Source organism: Dermacentor andersoni, chromosome 7 (assembly GCF_023375885.2).
Source record: "Dermacentor andersoni chromosome 7, qqDerAnde1_hic_scaffold, whole genome shotgun sequence".
Classification (NCBI taxonomy): Eukaryota; Metazoa; Arthropoda; class Arachnida; order Ixodida; family Ixodidae; genus Dermacentor; species Dermacentor andersoni.
In genome coordinates, this window is record NC_092820.1 from 112860553 (window position 1) to 112881480 (window position 20928).

General features: G+C 49.2%; 1 protein-coding gene across 1 annotated transcript in view; it reads right to left on the minus strand.

The window, feature by feature from the left end:
* The window catches only part of LOC129385805 (arylsulfatase B-like), an 86491-nt gene that overhangs the window by 52743 nt on the left and 12820 nt on the right, over positions 1-20928 (minus strand). Inside the window, exon 4 of the mRNA XM_072289499.1 lies at positions 13709-13821. Coding sequence (XP_072145600.1) covers positions 13709-13821 — 113 coding nt within the window. The remainder of the gene's footprint in view (positions 1-13708; positions 13822-20928) is intronic.

Below are 20928 nucleotides of genomic sequence, written 5' to 3' on the forward strand. Positions count from 1 at the left end.
AAGGCGTCATGGCCGGAATTCTGCTGTCGTTGAGGTGGACGGAACACGCAGCACGATGTGTGCGCGCATATTTGAGCCTACAATCAGCCTCGGAGATCAATTGTGTATTTCCGAATGCTCCAATCACTAATGTGACCTATTGCAGTAGTATCCTCTATTTCTAAGCTGCGGTTTAGGAGGCATGAAACATACGCGACGATCGTAACAGCGTAATAGGAGCTGCGCTGTTATACTTTGACAAGCGTTCAAACTGTTCACTGCAGGTTACATTGCGTGACTACTTGGTTGGATGGATGAAGTTTCCACCCATGAATAAAATTGTTTTGGCTAGTAATAGCAGCATACCTTACCATCTGAATTAAGCTTGTCCAGCAAAGCGACCGTTTACGAACTGCGCAAGCGTCCTAAGCAGTAGTAGGTGCTGGATTACAGATATCTTTGTTCTATATAGCGCATGGTCCAAGCATGCGGCATCAGCGATTATATATTTAAAAAGGTTGTGCGGCGTTAGTCCATTTTCTCTTGCTTTTTAGAGTAAGAGGATGATAACCGAATTTCTTTTTCGGTTGTGTTCGTTCAGTTCTCTACGACGCACTCACACGTATTACGGAAATTTGGCGCTCAAAAATAGCCATCGCATTCTTTTTTATGCGAACCCTTTCATATATTATGGCTGTATACAGGCCAAAAAGGCAATGCCGAAGCACACGGCTTATATATGTATCGTGCTGGCTCACCAAGCGCAGTGATCGCTGTCTTGAGCAGCGCCATGGGCCTCATGCAGCAAGGCTAGCGTAGACATATGGTAATTTCAAGCATACTAGACTTGACATGCGTGAGAACGATGCCAGTGTATCCCAAATATTTGATAGCGCCTGCCGCTCAGATTTTTCGTGGTTGCCTTACGTTGGTCGTGCACGAGCATGCGCTTTTATGCTTTATGTTTTACTCCCCACGCGAATCGATCAGACAGTGAGCTGATTTACTGTTTAATGCTTGTAATGCAGAGACGCCGGTTTTCTTTCAGCACAATGCGTTGGTGGGCTAGTTGGTGCGAATCCATGAATACTTTGTTTAGCGCAAAACGACAAACACAAGTCCTGTCCTGTCGTCTTTCTTGTGTTTGTCGTTTTGCGCTAAACAAAGTATTCCGGTTTTCTTTGTTGTAATAAAATCGATATAAGCAAAATAGTAAACAACACGTACACGCACCGCGACTGATAATGCGCGTACACCGTGGCTGATTATGAGAGTCACATTTTTGCGCCCCAAGACATATTTCTGCCTACAGTAGTTACCGATGCACCGAAAGGCTTTCCTGACGACCTTATATGAACGAACATGGCGTAAATTTCACAAAGTAAGATCTAAAACATCTCGAAATTGTTCCGCAGCACGCGACAACAATACTTTCAAGCAGCGCCGCGCCGGATCGCCCAAGCCAGAGAGGAGGAAAGGCTCTCCGCGCGCCCTATCCTCCTCGCCCGATGAAACGGTCTATATCGGTCAGCAAAAGCTACGTTGCTCTATCTGAACTTTTACAGACTTGCTCCCTCTCCCCTCCCTTTATCCAATCTTTCTATTCGCTCTCCCCCGTCCCCTAGTGTATGGTAACCGACCAGATGCATTTCTTGCTAGCATCCCTGCCTTCTCTCTTTATTTCATCCTCCTCCTCCTTACAGACTTGCTGCCCATTTCGCGGCATTGCGGATTTGAAGCGAATGCAGTTGATCCGTGCGTTTATTACGGTGACTTGTGCCCGAAAGCCTACATAAGCCGACCGCTTGACATAAATAAAGGGGGCGGGGAGGCGGGTGTTTGCAACACGATATCTGCCAGGTGGGCTGTTAAGCAAGATAACGTCAGCATAAACACCAATAAGTCAGATATTGCGTTCGAATTGTTTTCTTGAGAACGCGAAGCACCACGCCATGGTTAAAATATACCACGTAGCTGATCTCCCAACTGGTGTTTTTGCAGAAATGACGCTTCTTTGTACAAAGTTCCTTGATCGTGATCCCTGCCATGATTCCTTGATGCTGTAGTAGTGATCGCGTTACGCAGGCAGTTCATATGCACCAAAATAATAGCGATTATTTGGCGCCTCTACTGAAATCGGGGGATACGGTAATTCTTGTAGCCGATGCGGCCATTGCGATCGCTCTTATCGCGGTCTGCTGAAGCTGAGCCCGCTTGTGCTGTGTGTTCTACTAATGCTGTAGTGCAATGTAGCGCGTGGCTCTGTTCAAGCCGTGAAGCATCGGTTGAAACAATTCTTTTCGAACCCGATTTTTCCGTTCTCGTTGTGCTCATTTTGCCTACATTGCGCCGCCGCCATCCTTGCGTCACAGACAAGCGCAGCTTGTATGTATTCTGAATACCAAGGAATATGCACAGTCGTGAGAAAAAAGTGGAGAGACCGCGGCTCTGGACGCGGGAGCAGCTGCGGAGCCACTACGCGATGCTGCTATCTTGTACCGCGTAAAGTTCCTTGTGTAACGAAGAAGAGTAGCCTGCCTGCGCCACAGCACCATCGCTACCGGCATGAGCTCGTGGTTGCTGTCTTTCGCCGGATGCTTGTGACGGCTACCCGTTCGCTCCCGTTGCTAATAAATCTCTTAGCAAGTGGTGGACGTGCTGGGTTTCGACCACCCTGGAACTTCGGAGTCGCACTCTGCCCCCCATCATGCCCGACGACGCACGCACTCCTCCAGCTCCTCCAACGGCGCCGGCCACATTGGTTTGTGCCGGTGCCTTGCGTCAGCGAGATCCCCCTATCTTCTCCGGCACAGATGACAAAGACGTTGAAGATTGGATCTCGTCTTATGAGCGAGTGAGTGCCCATAACCAGTGGGACGACGTTACCACGTTGAGAAAAGTCACCTTTTATCTTACGGACGTTGCGAAACTATGGTTTCTAAACCATGAAGCCGACCTCACTTCGTGGTTGGTCTTCAAGACCAACTTTACCCAAGTTTTCGGTCGGCCTGCAGTAAGAAAGCTTCGTGCAGAACAACGTTTGCGCACACGATCCCAAGAGGCCGGAGAAAACTTCACGAGCTACATTGAGGACATTGTCGACCTTTGCAAACGGGTGAATGCGTCGATGTCAGAGGAGGAGAATATCAAACATATTATGAAGGGTATTCAGGACGACGCATTTCAAATGTTATTATCGAAGAGTCCTCACACTGTCGCTGAAGTGATAGAATTGTGCCAGAGTTACGACGAGTTGCGCAGGCAACGGCTTCACACCCGACGTCCCACCCCGCCCGCCGACTCTCTATCAAGCCTTGGAGTCGACGACAACCTTGCTGCTCTCTTCGTAAAAATCCAGGAATTCGTTCGTGCAGAGGTCGCCCGCCAGCTATCTTTGATATCTTCTGTCCAGGAACCACCACCTGCTTTGCATCCTACGATCCGCGACTTCATTCAAGAACAAGTATCTCAAGCCGTTCCTCCAGCCGTTGAGCAGACACCAGTCACGGCTCCTCTCACTTACGCTGAAGCAGTTTCCCGACCTCGTCCACAAACGCCCCTGCCGCCCTCTATGCATCGACCACCGACATTTTTGCCGCCATCTATGCCGCTTCACGACCGACGGCATTTTCCTAATCCTCAACCGCGACTCGGACCTTACCCACACCAGTGGCGCACCTTCGATGACCGCCCAATATGTTTTGCTTGTGGTGGTGCTGGTCACGTGGGGCGCCATTGTCGTCGTGGCATGCGTCCTCTTCAGAACATCCGGCGAGCGCCACCTTTGCCCGCTCCGTTTTCCTCTTCACCTTCCAGCCTTCCTACCTCTTCCTTTTCCCCTCACCGCCCAACCGCCTCTACTCGCCGCTCACCATCTCCCCGCCGTCGCTCGCTTTCTCCGATGCGGCGACGTCCCGTGTCCACCGAGCAGGTAAACTGATGGCCGCAGTTTCCGAGGCACGGACTGCGTACACGTCGCAATGCCCAAGTCCTCGTCCCTCTCCAGCCAACGTAATTGATGTCTCTGTCGAAGGAATCGCCGTCCTGGCACTTGTAGTTACAGGAGCCGCCGTATCCGTAATTTCCGCCGAACTCTGCCGCACACTACGAAAGGTTTTGACGCCCCTCTCCGACTTCTCCCTTCGAACCGCGAACGCTCAAAATATAACGCCTCTCGCTGCCTGTACTGCTCGCGTCTTCATTCAAGGTCTACTGTATACCGTCGAATTCGTCGTGCTGCCCACGTGTTCCCATGACATCATATTAGGCTGCGACTTCCTTGCAAATAATAACGCCGTTATTGACTGTTGTCACGCCGAACTCGAACTTTCTGCACTTCCCGACGTCGAGACTACCGAAAACGACCCTTCCAGTGTTAAACTGTTTGTTTACGAAGACAATTCCGTCCCTCCAAGCTCTTCCCTGCTTGTGCCTGTGTCGTGCGCCGCTATTTCTGATGCCACTGTTCTCTTTACGCCCTCTGAGCTGTTCATTCGCCGCCGATGTTCTCCGCTGCCCTTTGCTCTCCTTACTCTTCGCAATGGCGTCACGAAAATGGTCGTCGACAATCACACAGCCTGCCCTTTAGCTTTATTTCATGGTGAATGCCTAGGCCTTGTTCAACCGGTCGACACCTTTTGCATCTTTGATGCTCCTGCCGTTTCTACTTCGGCGGGCCTTGGCGCACTTACTTGTGGCTCTGCGGTTGATCAGTCACTCCTCGACGCTTTGGCAAGTCATCTTCAGAACGAAGCCAGCTTACTGCTCTCCTGCAAAGGCTCAGCGCTTCTTTCGATAGCCATGCTTCCGGTTTGGGCCGCACATCGACCGTTTTTCACCAGATAGATACCGGCAGTCATGCACCTTTACGGCAGCGCCCTTACCGAGTATCCGCCTCTGAGCGCCGTGTCATTGACCACCAGGTTGCTGACATGCTCAAGCGTGGCGTTGTGCAGCCTTCCAACAGTCCCTGGGCATCACCGGTCGTCCTCGTTAAGAAAAAGGATGGCTCTATTCGATTCTGCGTCGACTACCGACGTCTGAACAAGATAACGCGCAAGGACGTTTACCCGTTACCGCGCATCGACGACGCCCTCGACTGTTTGCAGGGAGCTGAGTTCTTTTCTTCGCTGGATTTACGTTCCGGATACTGGCAAGTCCCCTTGGCACCATCTGATCGACCTAAAACAGCATTTGTAACACCTGACGGATTGTACGAATTCATCGTAATGCCTTTCGGCCTGTGCAACGCTCCAGCCACTTTTGAGAGAATGATGGATAATATTTTACGCGGCCTCAAATGGAACACATGTTTATGCTACCTGGATGACGTAGTTGTCTTTTCCGCTGATTTCCGAACCCATCTCAGCCGTCTCGAGCAAGTTCTGAAATGCCTTACTGACGCGGGACTTCAACTTAACTTAAAAAAAATGTCGTTTCGGCGCCCGAAAGCTCACTATTCTTGGCCATGTTGTATCACGAGACGGCGTCCTTCCGGATCCAGCCAAGCTCCGCGCTGTCACCGACTTTCCGCAACCAAAGAAGTTAAAGGAGCTTCAAAGTTTCCTTGGTTTATGCTCATACTTCCGACGTTTCATTCGAAATTTCGCTTCCATAAGTGCACCCCTGACAGCGCTTCTAAATGGCGACAAAGAACTTTCGCTTGGTCGCCCGCCTGTGATGACGCCTTCACGAAATTACGCCGCCTGCTAACCTCGCCACCTATCCTCCGCCACTTCGATCCTGCAGCACCCACAGAGGTCCACACCGATGCCAGCGGCGTCGGACTTGGCGCCGTACTCGCGCAACGAAAAGCGGGGTTTGATGAATATGTCGTTGCCTACGCGAGCCGGACTCTGACAAAGGCCGAGGCTAATTACTCTGTTACAGAGAAAGAGTGTTTAGCCATTATTTGGGCCCTTGGAAAATTCCGTCCTTATTTGTATGGTCACCCTTTCGATGTCGTCACTGACCATCACGCCCTTTGTTGGCTGTCTACCCTTAACGACCCATTCGGCTGACTTGCTCGCTGGGCCCTTAAGCTACAGGGGTACGACATCCGCGTTCTCTACCGTTCCTGCCGCAAACACACGGACGCTGACGCCCTTTCTCGCTCACCGGTCTCCGCTGACTGCGCTTGCCTATCCGCCCTTGAGCCCACAGTTCCATCTCATGCACTACGGAACATGCCGTCGGAGCAGCGCAAGGATCCCTGGATCAGTGCTCTCATCAGCATCCTTTCTGATCCATCCACCTCTTCACCATCTCGCGCTCTTCGCCGCCAGGCTACCCACTTCTGCATTCGCGACGGCCTTCTTTATCGTCGTAATTACCTCTCTGACGGTCGCAAGTGGCTTCTCGTGATACCCCGCCATCTCCGTGACCTTATCTGCGACGCTTTCCACGCAGACCCTCAGTGCGCACATGCCGGCCTCTTCAAGGCCTATGCTCGACTACGCATCCGATTTTATTGGCGCGGTATGTATAACTACGTCAGAAAGTTCATTCGCTCCTGTGCTCAGTGCCAACGCCGAAAATTACCTCCCGGACAAGTCTAGCCGTCACAAACCCTCCCCTGCCCTAGTCGGCCCTTTGATCGTGTTGGTATAGACATATACGGACCGCTACCCTCCACTCCAACAGGCAACCGCTGGATTATTGTTGCAGTGGATCACTTGACCCGCTATGCTGAAACAGCTGCTCTGCCGACTGCCACCGCCCGCGACGTTGCATCGTTTCTGTTACGACATTTCATTCTTCGCCACGGTGTCCTTCGCGAACTTCTGAGCGCTAGAGGCCGCGCCTTTCTTTCCGATGCTTTGAAGGCGCTACTCGACGAATGCCGAATCGTTCACCGCACCAGTACAGCGTACCATCCGCAAACTAACGGCATGACCGAGCGCTTCAACCGTACTCTTGGCGATATGCTCTCCATGTACGTCGCCTCTGATCATTCAAACTGGGACCAAGTTCTCCCTTTCGTGACGTATGCATACAATACTGCGGCCCAAGCAACTACTGGTTTTTCCCCTTACTTTCTCCTATACGGACGAGAACCTTCTACTACTCTCGATACCATTCTGTCATATACACCTGACGCCTCCCAAAGTACTCCGCTATCTGAAGCTGCTCGTCATGCCGAGGAATGCCGCCAGCTTGCCCGCTCTTTTTCCACCGAGGACCAGTGGCAGCAGCACTCCCGTCAACCTGCCGGCCGTTCTGCACCAACTTTTTAGAGCGCAGCTCTTTGGCGTCCGTTCCTGGGTTTCGCGTCGTCGTCGGCGTTGTCGTCGGCCTCGTAACCAGCTCCGCCCCCCTTTCATCCCCCCAGCGCTAGCAGCGACCGACTGATACCGCTGGATGCCGCTGACGCCGCTAGAGAGTCAAGATAACGTGACTGCATAGAACACCGTCGCCGCCATGCAGAAAGAGGAGGAAAGGGTCCCCCCCCCCCTGTTCTTGTGTGGCGGATAGGGTGCTCTTCAGTTGCCGACGCGCCGGTTATTTCACGTAGGCCCCGGCACGTCGACGAATACGTGACCACCTTCCCACGGCTAGACCTGGTTCTTAGCGCTGCGGAAGCGAGGGTATCATATTGTTTGTGTCGGCATCGGCGGCGTTGTCCCTGAAACCAACTCCGCAGCTGGGGTTGACTCACTATCGGCGTCAGCGGCATCAGTCAGTCGCTGCTATCTCTTCCCTCCTCCCTTTATCGTGTTGTCCGCTTGCTGCGCGCGCTTCTGCCCCCATCGTTTGCCGCTGGGTGTACACGCCGCCCCCCTCCCCCCTCTTCCTGCGAGTCTCCGGTTGTCAAAGCGCCGGCTCGAACTTAATTCCTTTCTTCGCTCCTCCTCCAATGCAACCCCTGTGCGGCGGCAATCAGAGAGCCAGATCGGTGGCGGCGGATGTGTATATGTGCACCGCCCGAGCCGAAATTGCCGCTGCCGTTCGCCCTGTGCGGTGGCAATCAGAGAGCCAGATCGGTGGCGGCGGATCTGTATATGTGCACCGCCCGAGCCGAAATTGCCGCTGCCGTTCGCCACTGCGGAATTATCTTGCTGGTAGTAGCTGCCTACTTCGCCCCTACCGCACTCACGAAAGACGTCGTGCACTTCCTGCAACTCGCATTAACCGTCCATCGATCCACACCGATGTTAGTAGTGGGGGACTTTAATGTTGACATAAAGACAAACAGCAATTTCCTAACACTTATGCGGGAGAACATCCCGTTCCTCTCGCTCGTAACGCGTCCCACGGCTGTGACAACCTCGCGAGGCACTTGTATAGATCTCGTCTTTGAGAATCAAGCATTGGTGTACCAAGTCGAACATATATCAGTCTATTTCTCCGACCACAAAGCTTCCTTCATGACTGTCAAGAACTGTTAGTGGAGTCTTTGTTAAAGGAATACGTGTGAAAAAAAAAAAATTCTGTGATAGCGCATACATGTGTTGCTCGATTTCTTTGCCTCAATCTATCGAAAAGGTGAAACAGCTTATTTGCTGCGCTCAAATTTCGCATTAGGAAGTAACGTAATCGTCGATAATTTTTTGCCTGGCTCTCTCGTGTGGCTTCGGGTACCCGCTACTGCACCTGGCCCCTCCTCAAAACTTGTTGCAAAGTACCTAGGACCCTACCGCGTTCTGGAGCAAACGTCCTCCGTCAATTACATCGTACAGCCCCTCACGCCATCGACGGACCTACGCCATCGCGGCCGCGAACTTGTCCACGTCTCTCGCATTAAGCCGCACTACGACCCAATAGTAGTCTCTTCGCCTTAAGCCGCCAGGATGGCGCCTTTTTCTGCGGAGGGCGATTGTAACGAAGAAGAGTAGCCTGCCTGCGCCACAGCACCATCGGTACCGGCATGAGCTCGTGGTTGCTGTCTTTCGCCGAACGCTTGTGACGGCTACCCGTTCGCGCCCGTTGCTAATAAATCCCTTAGCACTTGATAATTTGAAAGTACCGCCACTCTTTGAACTATGCGGCCGCCGCGCAACCTGCCCGCTTCCTCCTCACTCCCTGTGCGTCCCGCCCCTCCCCGCCTCCCGCGTGAAGCGGTCTTGTGCCCGCTTTTCTATACGACGCTTTTTTTCTTTCCGATGGTTTTCTCCCTGCTGTTGCCCTTGGAAACGCACGGATCTTGTGTTTTGCTTGTTTTTTTTTCCGCCTGCGCCATTTTTCTCCTCTGCTCCGCTGGCTCGGCCCTGTAGCTCGGCGTAGCGAACGTTGCGCGCTGTGCTTCCTGCCCTTAGGGCTAGCGCTATGCCGTGTTGTTGCGCATATAACTTCAGCAAGAAGCCTGAAGGTGGTTATGCAGTTTTAATGATGCCAGAAGAAAAGCGTGACGGCTTGCGCAGGAAGCAGCGGCTGCACAACATTGGCGAGAAGAACTTTGTTACGACAAAAAACACTGTTGTTTGCGAGGTGAGGTGTATTTCTTATTGCTCGTATCAAAGCATCTCTAATGCTACATTTTTTTTTTCAGTTCTTCTGGCCTCCTCACCAGCGTCTTTGCTGCGGCAATTTGTACGTTGCATAAAAATAGGGCTGTCCCCAGTATGCTTAATATTTTGCTGGGACTCCATCACCTAGCTCATCGCCACCTGTTGTTATTCAGCCTGAAATGCAGCCCTATAGATTCTGATTTCCGCTGTGAACATTTATATGCGAAGATCAAACTTTTCGCGATTTCAAACTTTATATGCGAAGATCAAACTTTTCGCGATTTTTAGGATCCGTTGCCTATTTCACTGAAAACTGAAATAGCGTGCTTTAGAGGAGCTATTATTTCAGCTTACGTCGATGTGTGCGTCAGTCATACAATGAATGCAGGCGCTGAAAATATTAGTAGCGAGTATACGCGTGGTATTGCAGGTGATGACCGCTAGCTAGTCCACAATGTGTTAAGTTTTAAGGCGAAATCCTTTAGATCTGTTTCAAGGCCGGGTTGCGAACAGAAAATATCACGTGACCCAGGAAGGCCAGAAACGACCCAAAGCATGTCTAGCCGTGTAAAGAGATTAATGATTAGCGAAGTTAAGTATTCATTATTGAATAAATTAATCCGGATTAGGGTGTATTAAGGTGTATTAGGGTGAAGGAGCATTAAGGTGAATTAAAGTGCTTGAACCAGGATTAAGTTGTATTAGGGAGGATTAGGGAAGATTAAAGTGGATGAAGGGGATAAAAGGAGATTAAGGTAGATTAGGATGAATTAAGGTGAATTAGGGTTAATAAAGGAGTAATAAGACCGATTAGGCTGAATTAGGAAACGTTAGGGTGCATAAAGGTGATTAAGGTGGCTTAAGGGGTATAACGGATGAATAAGCTGCATGAACAAGAATTAAAACGTATTAAGGAGGTTTAGGGTGGATGGAGACGGATTAAGTTAGACTAGGGTGGAATAACGTGAATTCGGATTTATGAAGGAGAATTAGGACCAATTAGGCTGGATTAAGGAAGATGAAGGTGTATTAGAGTAGATTAAGAAGGATTAACCTTGATTGAGATGGACTAAGAACTACAGTAGGCTTTACAAGGCTTTCGCATTCGCGCCTCTTAGGCGATACCTAACAACACCTTGGATTTTTGGAATTCGCGTTGAACTGCACTTGCCCACACGCACGAGTGGGCGATGATTAATATTTGGTCTTCTCTCGGATACAGGCAATATGTAGGGGGTGTTCACAGGATCGCGCACGCTTACTGTTGATATCCACATCTAGGCGGTGGCCGGAAATCTTCGCTTTAATAGCGAATGTTTTAAAACCACCTTTCTGCAGTATTTTTCTGCAGAGAAACTTTTTCCATTCATTTAACGCGAGCCGAAATCATTGCATCAATGCGCCTTGATTACAAAGGTTGAGCAATCAGTCATGGTTGTGGTCATGATGTAGTAATGCAGAGAATATTTTGCAGGCAAAAATGTTTAGCACTGCAATGTATTTCATCATAATCCGCCCTGATCCACCTATCTTCCTTCACCGACCTTAATCCACCATAATACTCCTTCATCCACATTAATCCACCCTAATACTCTTTAATGCACCTTAATCCACTCTAATCGACCTTCATCGACCTTAATCCATCTGAATTCTCCTTGATACACATTAATCCGCCTTGGTACACCTTAAACCATTTTAATTCAATCACTAATCAATCCTTAATTAGTTTCGCTAATAAGCAATCATGTCTTATGCATGGCTGCACATACTTTGGTTCACTTCCGGAATTCCTTGTGTCACGTGATGTTTTCTATGCCTCACAACGCGGCCTTGAAACAAATCTAAGGCTTTCGCTTCATAAGCCACACGCAGAGGGATGTGCTACAAGCAATACTGGATCAGACGCACAAAGTAAAGCATCAAACGGCAGAAAAATTGTCTGGAGCACAGAACTCGCCTCAAAGCTCCTTCTACCCCGTTCATAAGGCTTTAGAAAAAAAAACAACCTCCTCATAAATGTTGCCTTCAGCATTATCGAAGCTGTTAACAGCCTTTCTCAAAATTTCAACACGACTGGGGCGTGCAACTGGCCCAAAATAACACACCTCCATAGAATGCTACGGCCCGTCCGCGGGAGCCCAGGAAAGAAAGCGTGCAGTGCGCAGCGCGCACGGTCGGCGGGCGAGGAGAATCAAGGAGGAAAGCGTCACGGGGAGGAGAGTGTCGCTACTTTCGAATTATCAAGGGGCTTTAGCGCCGCGCGCCCGCTTCGAGAGTTCCCCGAGTGACGACAAACTTCACCCTCGCTCTCACGCGGGTGCTTATCATGTTTGATAAATTTCTAGTGCACCGTTCGGTTGCTCTGCTGATGACGGTCGCGGCGAAGGGGATCGCGCATCGAAAAGCGCCTCAAGTGTCTGAAGGGAAAGTAGGCCGACTGCTTCCCTCCTCCTCCGTTTTCAGAGCGGCTTGACGGTTGCGCATCGATGCCGTGCCTGTATCGGCATGCTGTTGGAAGGCGCGCGCGGCTTCCACTCGACTCCCGAATCATTACGTACAGACGAATACATCGAGGCGTAAAATGCAAAGCACTGTGGATCCTCGCTTCGAACACTCCCTTCAAATAAGTATTAAAAATGTTTGGCACTCACAGGTTCTTGATTGCCGTGAGAAATAAGCAATCTGAACGTAACAATCAACTAATACTTAGTCACGGTGTCATTAACGGCAATTACGCCAGCAGCTCGGCGCGGCATCGAATCATACAGTGATGACACAACGTCGGGGAGAGCACAAAGAGTCTGCGTTCCTTGTTTTGCGGCTATCCACAGTTGATCAGCTCTAGCCGTGCGGAGATCCCGTGCCGCAAATTGCTTCTTGATCAGCCCCCACATGTTTTAGATGTCGTTCAGATCTGCACTTACTGGTGGCCACCCCAGCTGTGTATTTGTGATAGAACTCCGTGTTCTACGAGCTGCTGGTGTTATTGCCGTTCATGGCAGCTTTCCTAAGTATTAGTTGAATGTTACGTACAGATTGTTCATTTCCTACGGCAATAAAACGCCTGTGAGTGCCAAACATGTTTAATACTTATTTGAAGGGGATGTTCCAAGCAAGAATCCACAGTGCCTTGCATATTACGCCTCTGTATTCGTCTCTACTAAATCATTCGGGAGTCGACTGGAAGCCGCGCGTGCCTTCCAAGAGCATGCCGATACAGGCACGACATCGACGCGCAACCGTCAAGGCGCGCCCAAAACGGAGGAGGAGGGAAGCAGCTCGCGCTAGAGACTTCAGGTGCTTTGCGATACGCGCTCCCCTTCGTCGCGACCGTCAGCAGCAGAGCAACCGAACGGTGCACTAGCAATTTATCAAGCTTGACAAGCACCCGCGCGAGAGCGGAGGTGAAGTTTGTCGTCACTGGGGGCGCTGTCGAAGCGAGCGTGCGGCGCGAGATAGCAGCGCCGCGTAGCGGGCCCGCAGCTGCACCCGCGCCCGGCATTGTGGCCTCTCCACATTTGCTCACCACAGTACATGCTGGTCGTCCACTTCAGCGTTATGCTTTGCGAAAGTATTGTACAGCTGCGCACCTCCTATTTCCCGCTCTACATCAGAGTCGATCCCGTAACGCTGACGTAAGACATAAGCAAAGTGAATTGTAGGTTCGAAAATATTCATGCGCGCTGAGGCTGCACCGTCGACATTTTTGTACATGGGGAAATTTGTGCTTTAGTTATTCTAAGGTTATGTGAACGAATGTAAACCGAAAATAAATCTATAGTTTTGGTACCAGCGGAGATACACATGTGAGACAAACAGAACACACGCAGAGTGAAAAGTTGTATGCATTCAACATAGAGAAAGGCTTGCTGATGTTTCCCGATCTAAAAGGCGAGTAAAACTCTTGCTTGGGCTAGTTAGTTCATGCTTGAAGTAGTAAAGGCAAGGCGCAGAAGACCAGGACTCAAGAAGAAGAACACAAACGACAGGACCGGCGCCTGTCGGTCAAATTTCAAAAGGCAAATTTTTCCGTGTCGGTGTTCTGTTTCAGCGTGTGTGCGGTGTGCGTGCGTGTGCGTATGTTTGTGTGCGTGCGTGTCTTGCCTGCCAAATGCGCCTTTCTTTTGCGGGCTTAATGGTGCTGATAGCACTACTTTCGGCGTCCTCGTGTTTATTGCTTCCGATATTAGCACGTTAGCGTTAACGGATGCTCACAAGAACGCCGAAATTTCAAGTAGGACAATGTTGCGTCACGTATACATGCTACAATTTCCAAATCTCACCTTTCCCACCATGTGAGTGCTGTATCCTTGTCGCTTCAACCACTGCGGCAGAAATTCAAACGTCAGTGGTACGGCAACCTTCGGGGCCGCCGTCAGTACGTCGTAGCCAAGGTCTGGTGTGGCGCCGAGAAACGTCCAACAGAGAAAACACATGTTAGACCGAGTTCCCTTCAGCAAGAAATTTTCGGCGACGGTCTAATCACAGTCAGATTTCTTTATAGAGGTACACTTACTGAAAGTTTAAACCCAACCAACGCGTTTTCCTATGGATGTTTTTTTTATATATCATCACGAGTTTGGTTGCTTTCAACTTCAATCTTCTGAACCAAGTATGTCAGCGGTCAAGTAAGTTGGATGGCCGAAGTTTGGTAACTGTGTTCATATCGAGTAACCTCCATATGAATCGCCCGCGCCGAAGCGGGAGCTGACGTAAACTCCATATGACGATCTTGTGTACTGCTTTTTGCGATCAGCCAGTGCAGACGTCAAACGAGAGGTGCCATAGTTAAACGTAGGTGACGCCACTTTGACTTCTTTATTTTCGTCCTTTTCTCGCAAACAAAATCTGTTCTCACTACAAATGACGAATTCGTAATTACAGAATCCTAGTTTTTTAATGTAGCTTGATTGAGTACTTTCTTTTAGTGTTCTTCTAAATGCATGCAATTGCCATGAAATGTTTGGAAGGTATTTCGCATACGCAGGCAGCTAACGCTTTTTGCGTAGTTGGCGCTGTGCACAAGTGTAAGTGCTTAGTAGCCCACGTCAGTAAACATTCCCGATTTCAATAGTTCTTTACTCTTCCAGCGCCAACTTACTGCAGAATTTGAACTCGACATATGGACGTCTATTGCGAAACTATGCAGAGACGTCGATGCGAGAAGAATGATTAAAACACGCCATGACGTAACACGTACCTTGAAACATTAACCAGAGCAATGATTTGCTGAGCAAGAACACTGCTGAATTAGGAAAGGCGTTTAGGCATGCTTTTTAGGCGTCACTAGGTCAAGAAGGAACGCAAACAGGTGTTCCATTTCAACGCTCCTCCTTACCCTATCCTATATCCAGAAATTCAGCGTATTCTCATACATCCTTTCCGTTCTCCCGGGGTGAGTGTGGGGGCGAGTGGGGAGGGGTATTTGGTGACAAATTTCGTTCACCTCCGCTTGCTTCATGTGTGATGCTTCTGCCTTGAAATGTGAATGAAAGCCCAGTGGCCTCTCAAAAAAAAAAAAATCTCATGGCACATATATCATGAAGATATTAGAAATGTAGCACATTTACCACAGGAGATTTTAATTACTTCTTTATTTGACTGATCCCGGGCACTTTGTGGTAGGTGAGTTCCTGTCTCGCGTCATTTGTGGCCTTTTCTCATAAAAAGAAATGCGTGACAGACGGTCGAATCAAACGTCTGAGATCAAGCACAGCAGTGCGAGTGTCTAGCCATTAGGCCACGATAGCTATTAGCAATAAATACACTTTACATATGTCCAACGTGCACATTTCAGAACTATTTCGTGTTAACATTTCAAAGCATGGTAACCGCTCGGAATGAACTTTTTGCTTTTGTGCGTAATTTTGTATACTTTCTTTGGAGTACTGGCGTCTCGGCCGTGCATGCCAAACCACCACTCTGTACCTCCGTATACTGTGCAGGCAGATCAGCATGATCAAATCGAACGGATAAAACAAAAAAGAAATTTCTTTTCCGGAAATGAAATCACTTCTATTGGCAGGTAGCGAATTCTATGAGCGTCAAGGAGAAATACGACGAGAAATATCCCACGTCCCAGAAAAAAAAAAGGAAATCTGCGTTACAGCAGTCGAGGAACACATGTTCGATACTTCCCCCTTTCCTGCAGGTGAAACAACTGGTTCCCCATTGCATAACAATTATTCTTTCCTCCATCGAAGGCTTACGTATGAGGGTTTGAGTATGCAGTTAAAGAAATTACGTTAGAAACCATATTAATATTACGGTTAGGGTAAAGGCGATTAGCATTGAAGCAATGCAGCGACGCACCACCTTGCCACCGCCTGAGAGGCCTTATGTATTAGGCCTGTTTCACATATTGCGACTGTAGCGAACAAAATCGGTGTAGTCGCGGGCGTTGATAAGCGATTTTTCGAGGGCACATTTCACACGATTGCGAATCAAAGATGCGGCTGGTGAAACGCCCAGGATTGCTTGCTGTCAGGTTTTGGGATACACGCCGCGAAATCTTTTCAAAAGTAATGAGAAATTCCTGCCCGTTATGATAATGTCCACCTGTCTTCAATATGAGCAAATAATGCGGGTTTTTTGTAGTTTAAGAACGTTTGGAAGTTTAAATTTGTTTTGCAGTGCGCAACTGCGGTTCATGAAGTCCAGTGTGAGGAGACAGGGCGGAACTTCACAGCTGTTCGCCGCTCTGCTTTCAACGCTGTGTGTCGCATCACGTGCCCTCCAAGTCGACGTCGTTCTGCCTGCGCTACAACAAATGACAAGATGACCTATCAAAATACCTATATAGCCATTCTCATCACACATGCACCATTTGGAATTCGGCTGCAGCGAAGTTGTCGTGTCAGCGCACTGAGATCCTCGGGCTACTCGTGCTTAGCGTCAAGTACTGAAAAAATAATTTGCGTATTATTCTCGCAATTGCCCATGAGCGGCGCCTACTTGCAGCCTTATTTTCGAACCAAATGCAGCAGCAGGCACCAATCTGAAAGCCCAAGCCTGTCCCTGAAGGAAACCGCGAATGATCTCTTTGTGATAACGGGGCGTGGAGAGAAATCTGTGTTGGGAACTTCAATCTTAGGGCTAGCCTCGTTGGTCCATGGCGGCGCGCGTGCTGTAATTATGTACAAAAGTCCACTGTGAATATTTTGAAAGGCGTTAAAGCCGACAGCACAATTTTTTTTGAGCTGCAGCCACTTGTGTGCATAGCATCGTAACGTTGTAACAGACGTAGGCGTCGTCTGCTTTCGCGTCCTGTGTCTCCCACTGTTGGTCTACTATGAACCGTGAAGCTTAAATCAATATGCTGACAATACGTAGTGTGGCCGCGTATATAGCCTCAAGGCAAACATTAAATCCGTTGTTAGGAGTATATTTGTGTGTTTAATAGCAAAATATAGCACTAGAAGTTTTGTATTCGTAGTGGCAAGGGGCGTAAAGCATGTAGAAGCTGCCGGATCTATCGGCCCATCTCGTTTACGTAGTGCCTGTGCCTCAGTAATGCTTCAGCATTCACTGCTTCACCTGCGGCAGCCCTCATCTTAACGTGGGGCTCAAAACGCCAGATTACCAAAAAACCTACGCAATTGGAGCAGATTTCATCGTTCCTTCACTTGAAATCAAAGCAAGCATCCTAATCTGTTAAGCTGGTCATGTACTTGACTTTTATTAGAACAATGTTAGAGCATGCTAATAGGATCCATTTCAAACTACATTATTCGACCGAAATAAAGTGCACCTAAAGCCTCAAGGTACAATCTAGTTCGGTATTCCCGAACAGACGTTGTTAGCCAAATTTTGCCTGTTTGAATTGCCTGAATCAACCCAATGCTCAAAACAGGGGAGACTGATTACTTTTCTGGCTGTTGAAAAGCCAGAAATAGCATAAGACATATTGTTCTGCAGAAAAGTGTTAAGCCTTCGCAATGCCTGTGAGCTTTTATATCTGTTTTCTTGATAAACAACAATGGGATAAAACTGTTTACATTTGCAAATTTCATAATTCAGACACTGTCAAATTTTCGACAGCACGACAACAGATCGGAAAGCACCGCCTCATCCAAGGCCATGCTCTGACACGTTCATTTCACTTAAGCCTTCGACCCAGCTTAGCTTCGCACGACATTTGTGAAGCTAAGGTCACCACCGCACAGCTGCGGCTTGAAATAAATAGGCCGTCCTGACCCAGTTAATTTATGCACAAGTGCTAGACGTCCGTTCTGCGTCATGAATATGCTGATTGGCTAGCCTCTACAGCTTTGTTCCCTTTCAATCTGGGTGCACAGCCTTGTCCCACGTATAAATGGATCGATCGTTTCTCGGCGCCTCGCACCGACTAGCGTAAATATTCGCTGGAACATACTATTTTTCAGCATTGCCGCGCCAACGTCACGTAACCAACCTCAAAGCGGCGCGTGATGCGTAATGTCTGACAGCTTTACGCGGTCGCCACTGTGATTCAACGCGTTGTATCACTGCGCCTAGTCCCTTGATATGGCCACAAAACGGCCCGGCCACGACTAAGTTCAGTAATGTGCCACGATAGATTGTCGACGATGACACAAATTGTTCGTCGCGACCTTCTACTACGCAGGCCAACCATTGTTATCATCATCGGCCACCTCAGGCTATGGGGCATTTGGAAACGGCTCATAGGCTATGTAAACATTTTCCAGCGTGATCAGCAGCGTCTTAACAAGGAATATCTCGGGATGTTGCCAACGTTTTGACAAGGGGGCTTGTTTTCATCAAGGCAGCATCACTCACATGGCCATGCGTGCTACTGGGCTAGTAGGTTCATGATCGCCAAAAGGGAACGAAATCTGAGCGGTACCTCGAAATCCCTTTTCGCGAGGAACAGATTGAGATATGACTGTCTAAGGGGTATGAAAATTGGAACTTGCGTGGTCGCTGTTTTCTTCCTCTGTGTGTGAACCAGCATGCTTCCAAAGTTTACTTTAGCGTGGCTTTCTGGCAATGCCATCGGTTGGAAGCTGGCGCCTGTCCTGGTCTTTCTCGTCCGCTTCTTATTTTGCCCTATTCTTAAGCTTACACCCCCTTGGGGGTGGGAGAGTGTGGGCTATAATATGCACAGTGCCAGGGAAAGTAGCCTTGCCGGGACGAAGACAATTCGCGTTGACGAAACGTTGGCTCTGGCCTCAGATATTCCTTGTTCAACGATTGCTGATCAAATGAATAACCCATCTTGCTGGGAACCTCCGCATTGCTTGGACTATGTCGGCGTGGTGCTCAATCTGAAGGGGGTAAACATTACATAGTCAATACTACAAGCACCGTCAAGCTGGCTTTAAATATGCTCTGATTTTGGTCGGTTCCTTAGCTCTTTCGTTCACTTATGCATTTATTTATTTCATTTACTCGTTCATTTAAGTACACGCCGATCGCAGACCTACATGGTCGTCACCGGCATGTTCTGCGCATGCACTGCGAATTGGCAGAAGTAGCGCGTAAGGCATATCTTAAGTTTGTTGTAGACGTCGATTGTAGGATGAACTTGTCGCCCATTTTCTACCAACTGTATCAAGCACAAGTTTGATGCACTGTGCTATGTAAGTCGTCAGTCTAAACCCTGGCGAATGGAAGGCTTTGTTTTCTTAAAGCGGCGCTTTCTTCCCTATTTCCTGGACCTTTCCCTGCTGCTTGCTTCTGGCTGCTGCCACTATCGCGGTCGTCCACGCTGCGTAGGAGGGTGGTTGATAACGTGTATAATATACGTGGTAGGGACGCGGGAGAGGCGTCTGTGAGTCCTTTCAAGCGAGAACTTCCTGGATGTCGGCACAATGTCCTCTGGTCGTTGTCACAATGCCCTCTGAAACTCCCGAGGATGATGATGATTTACTGACATCCCCTTTGAAACAGGGCGGTGAGAAATAGTCACCTGGCCTACTTGATTTATTCAGACGTGCTATACGTGTTTTCAAGCGAAGCTTGTATTCGCTGACAAGTTTCGGTGGCGATATGGTCACGCAAAAACCCAGTGGCTCCCAGAGCAGAGAAGCTGCGGGAATGGTTGCTTTGATGAGTTAAGAGCTGCGCCGGAGCGTGAGTCATTAGCGAGGATTCCAGCTGCATAGGCGCGCGCTCACGCAGCGCGCGCAATCTATCAGAGACGTTTCCCTTCCGCCGGGGAGGGAAAGGGCAGGAAAGGGTATCGAGCTCGCTGCGCCGGCTTCGTTTACGTTCAGTTAATTGTCGGAAAGCAGATAGGAGCGCCCCGCGTTGTACGCTCCGCCCAGGAACTGGCAGCCTGCGACGAGTGGCGATAGGAACACGCCCGTGAAAGGGCTCGCCATCGGCGCGCCGATCCAGCCGTTAAGGTCTAAATATAGTGCGATGTAGCGTGAGTGCGCGCACACGTTACGTCACGTTGGCGAGAACAATAGCGTCTATAGTTTGACCGATAGTTCGACGCAATGGCACCGCAGCTTGGCACCAAGCAGCCCATCTAATAATATAGTAATGTAGTAAACACTGATCTGTTTACTATATTACTACCTGCGTTAAATAGCTGGTGTTGTGAAAGGTGCAATGGTTAGCAAAAAGATTCATCACGTTAGGCTAACTAATTTTATGAGTTACAAAAAAATGAAGTATTCCGCTGGACACAATTACACGACCTCATAAGGAGGTGATCAACATTCCAACAGTTCATCACGGCGCATTACAGCGCATCGGATTTGAAGCAGATCACTATTCGCGAGGGAACACTATATTTTGTAAGAAATCGCATGTTCTCAGCGGTAGAAGTGACGTAACCGGTATCGGTATTTAACCATAAGTGAGTAAAACGAACGCATCACAGTCTTTCGCGCTCCTCGAACGACAGGGTCAGAAAGGAGATACAGACGAGATGAAGAACGATGAGCTCTGAGTGAAGCAGGATGGCCATCCGTCATCGCATTTGTGCTGCCGGAGCGTTAACACGTTGCGTCATTTCTATTCGTCTCCGAGCCATGCGCTTTGCACGCTTGCTGGGTTTGTCTTGCGAGGATGGCGTAGGATGAAAGGAAGTGCCGCGCCCTTGTGCGCTACTCCGGCGCAGCCCGTAGAGTCGCCAATCCCCCACCACCCATTCGGCCCCACCACAGTAGTCGTAGTGGCCAATTTTATTCATTTATTTAGTTATTGAATCACAGTTTCGCCGTAAGGGTGCATAAAGCAATGAATGCGACAGCAGAATTTCAGACTACTAAATGAACTGCAAGGCTTGTAGCTATAGCGGCAGCATCAACTGCAGTAAACGTAAGCTGACTTAATGAACACGCTTGGTGTGGTGCGTGTAGATACGTGTGCAGACAGAACCTCATCATCGTGAAAAAGCATCGGTTTCTTTTTTTAGAACTACAGGACCCTGTCGGCATTGTCGCCTTGTGTCGACCTCACGTTCCCGTGCTGCGGCATGCTCACGGCGGGCCGGATGTGTGCGTCCGCTTTGCACGTTCGAACTGCGCGTCTTTTTTTGTTTCTATTT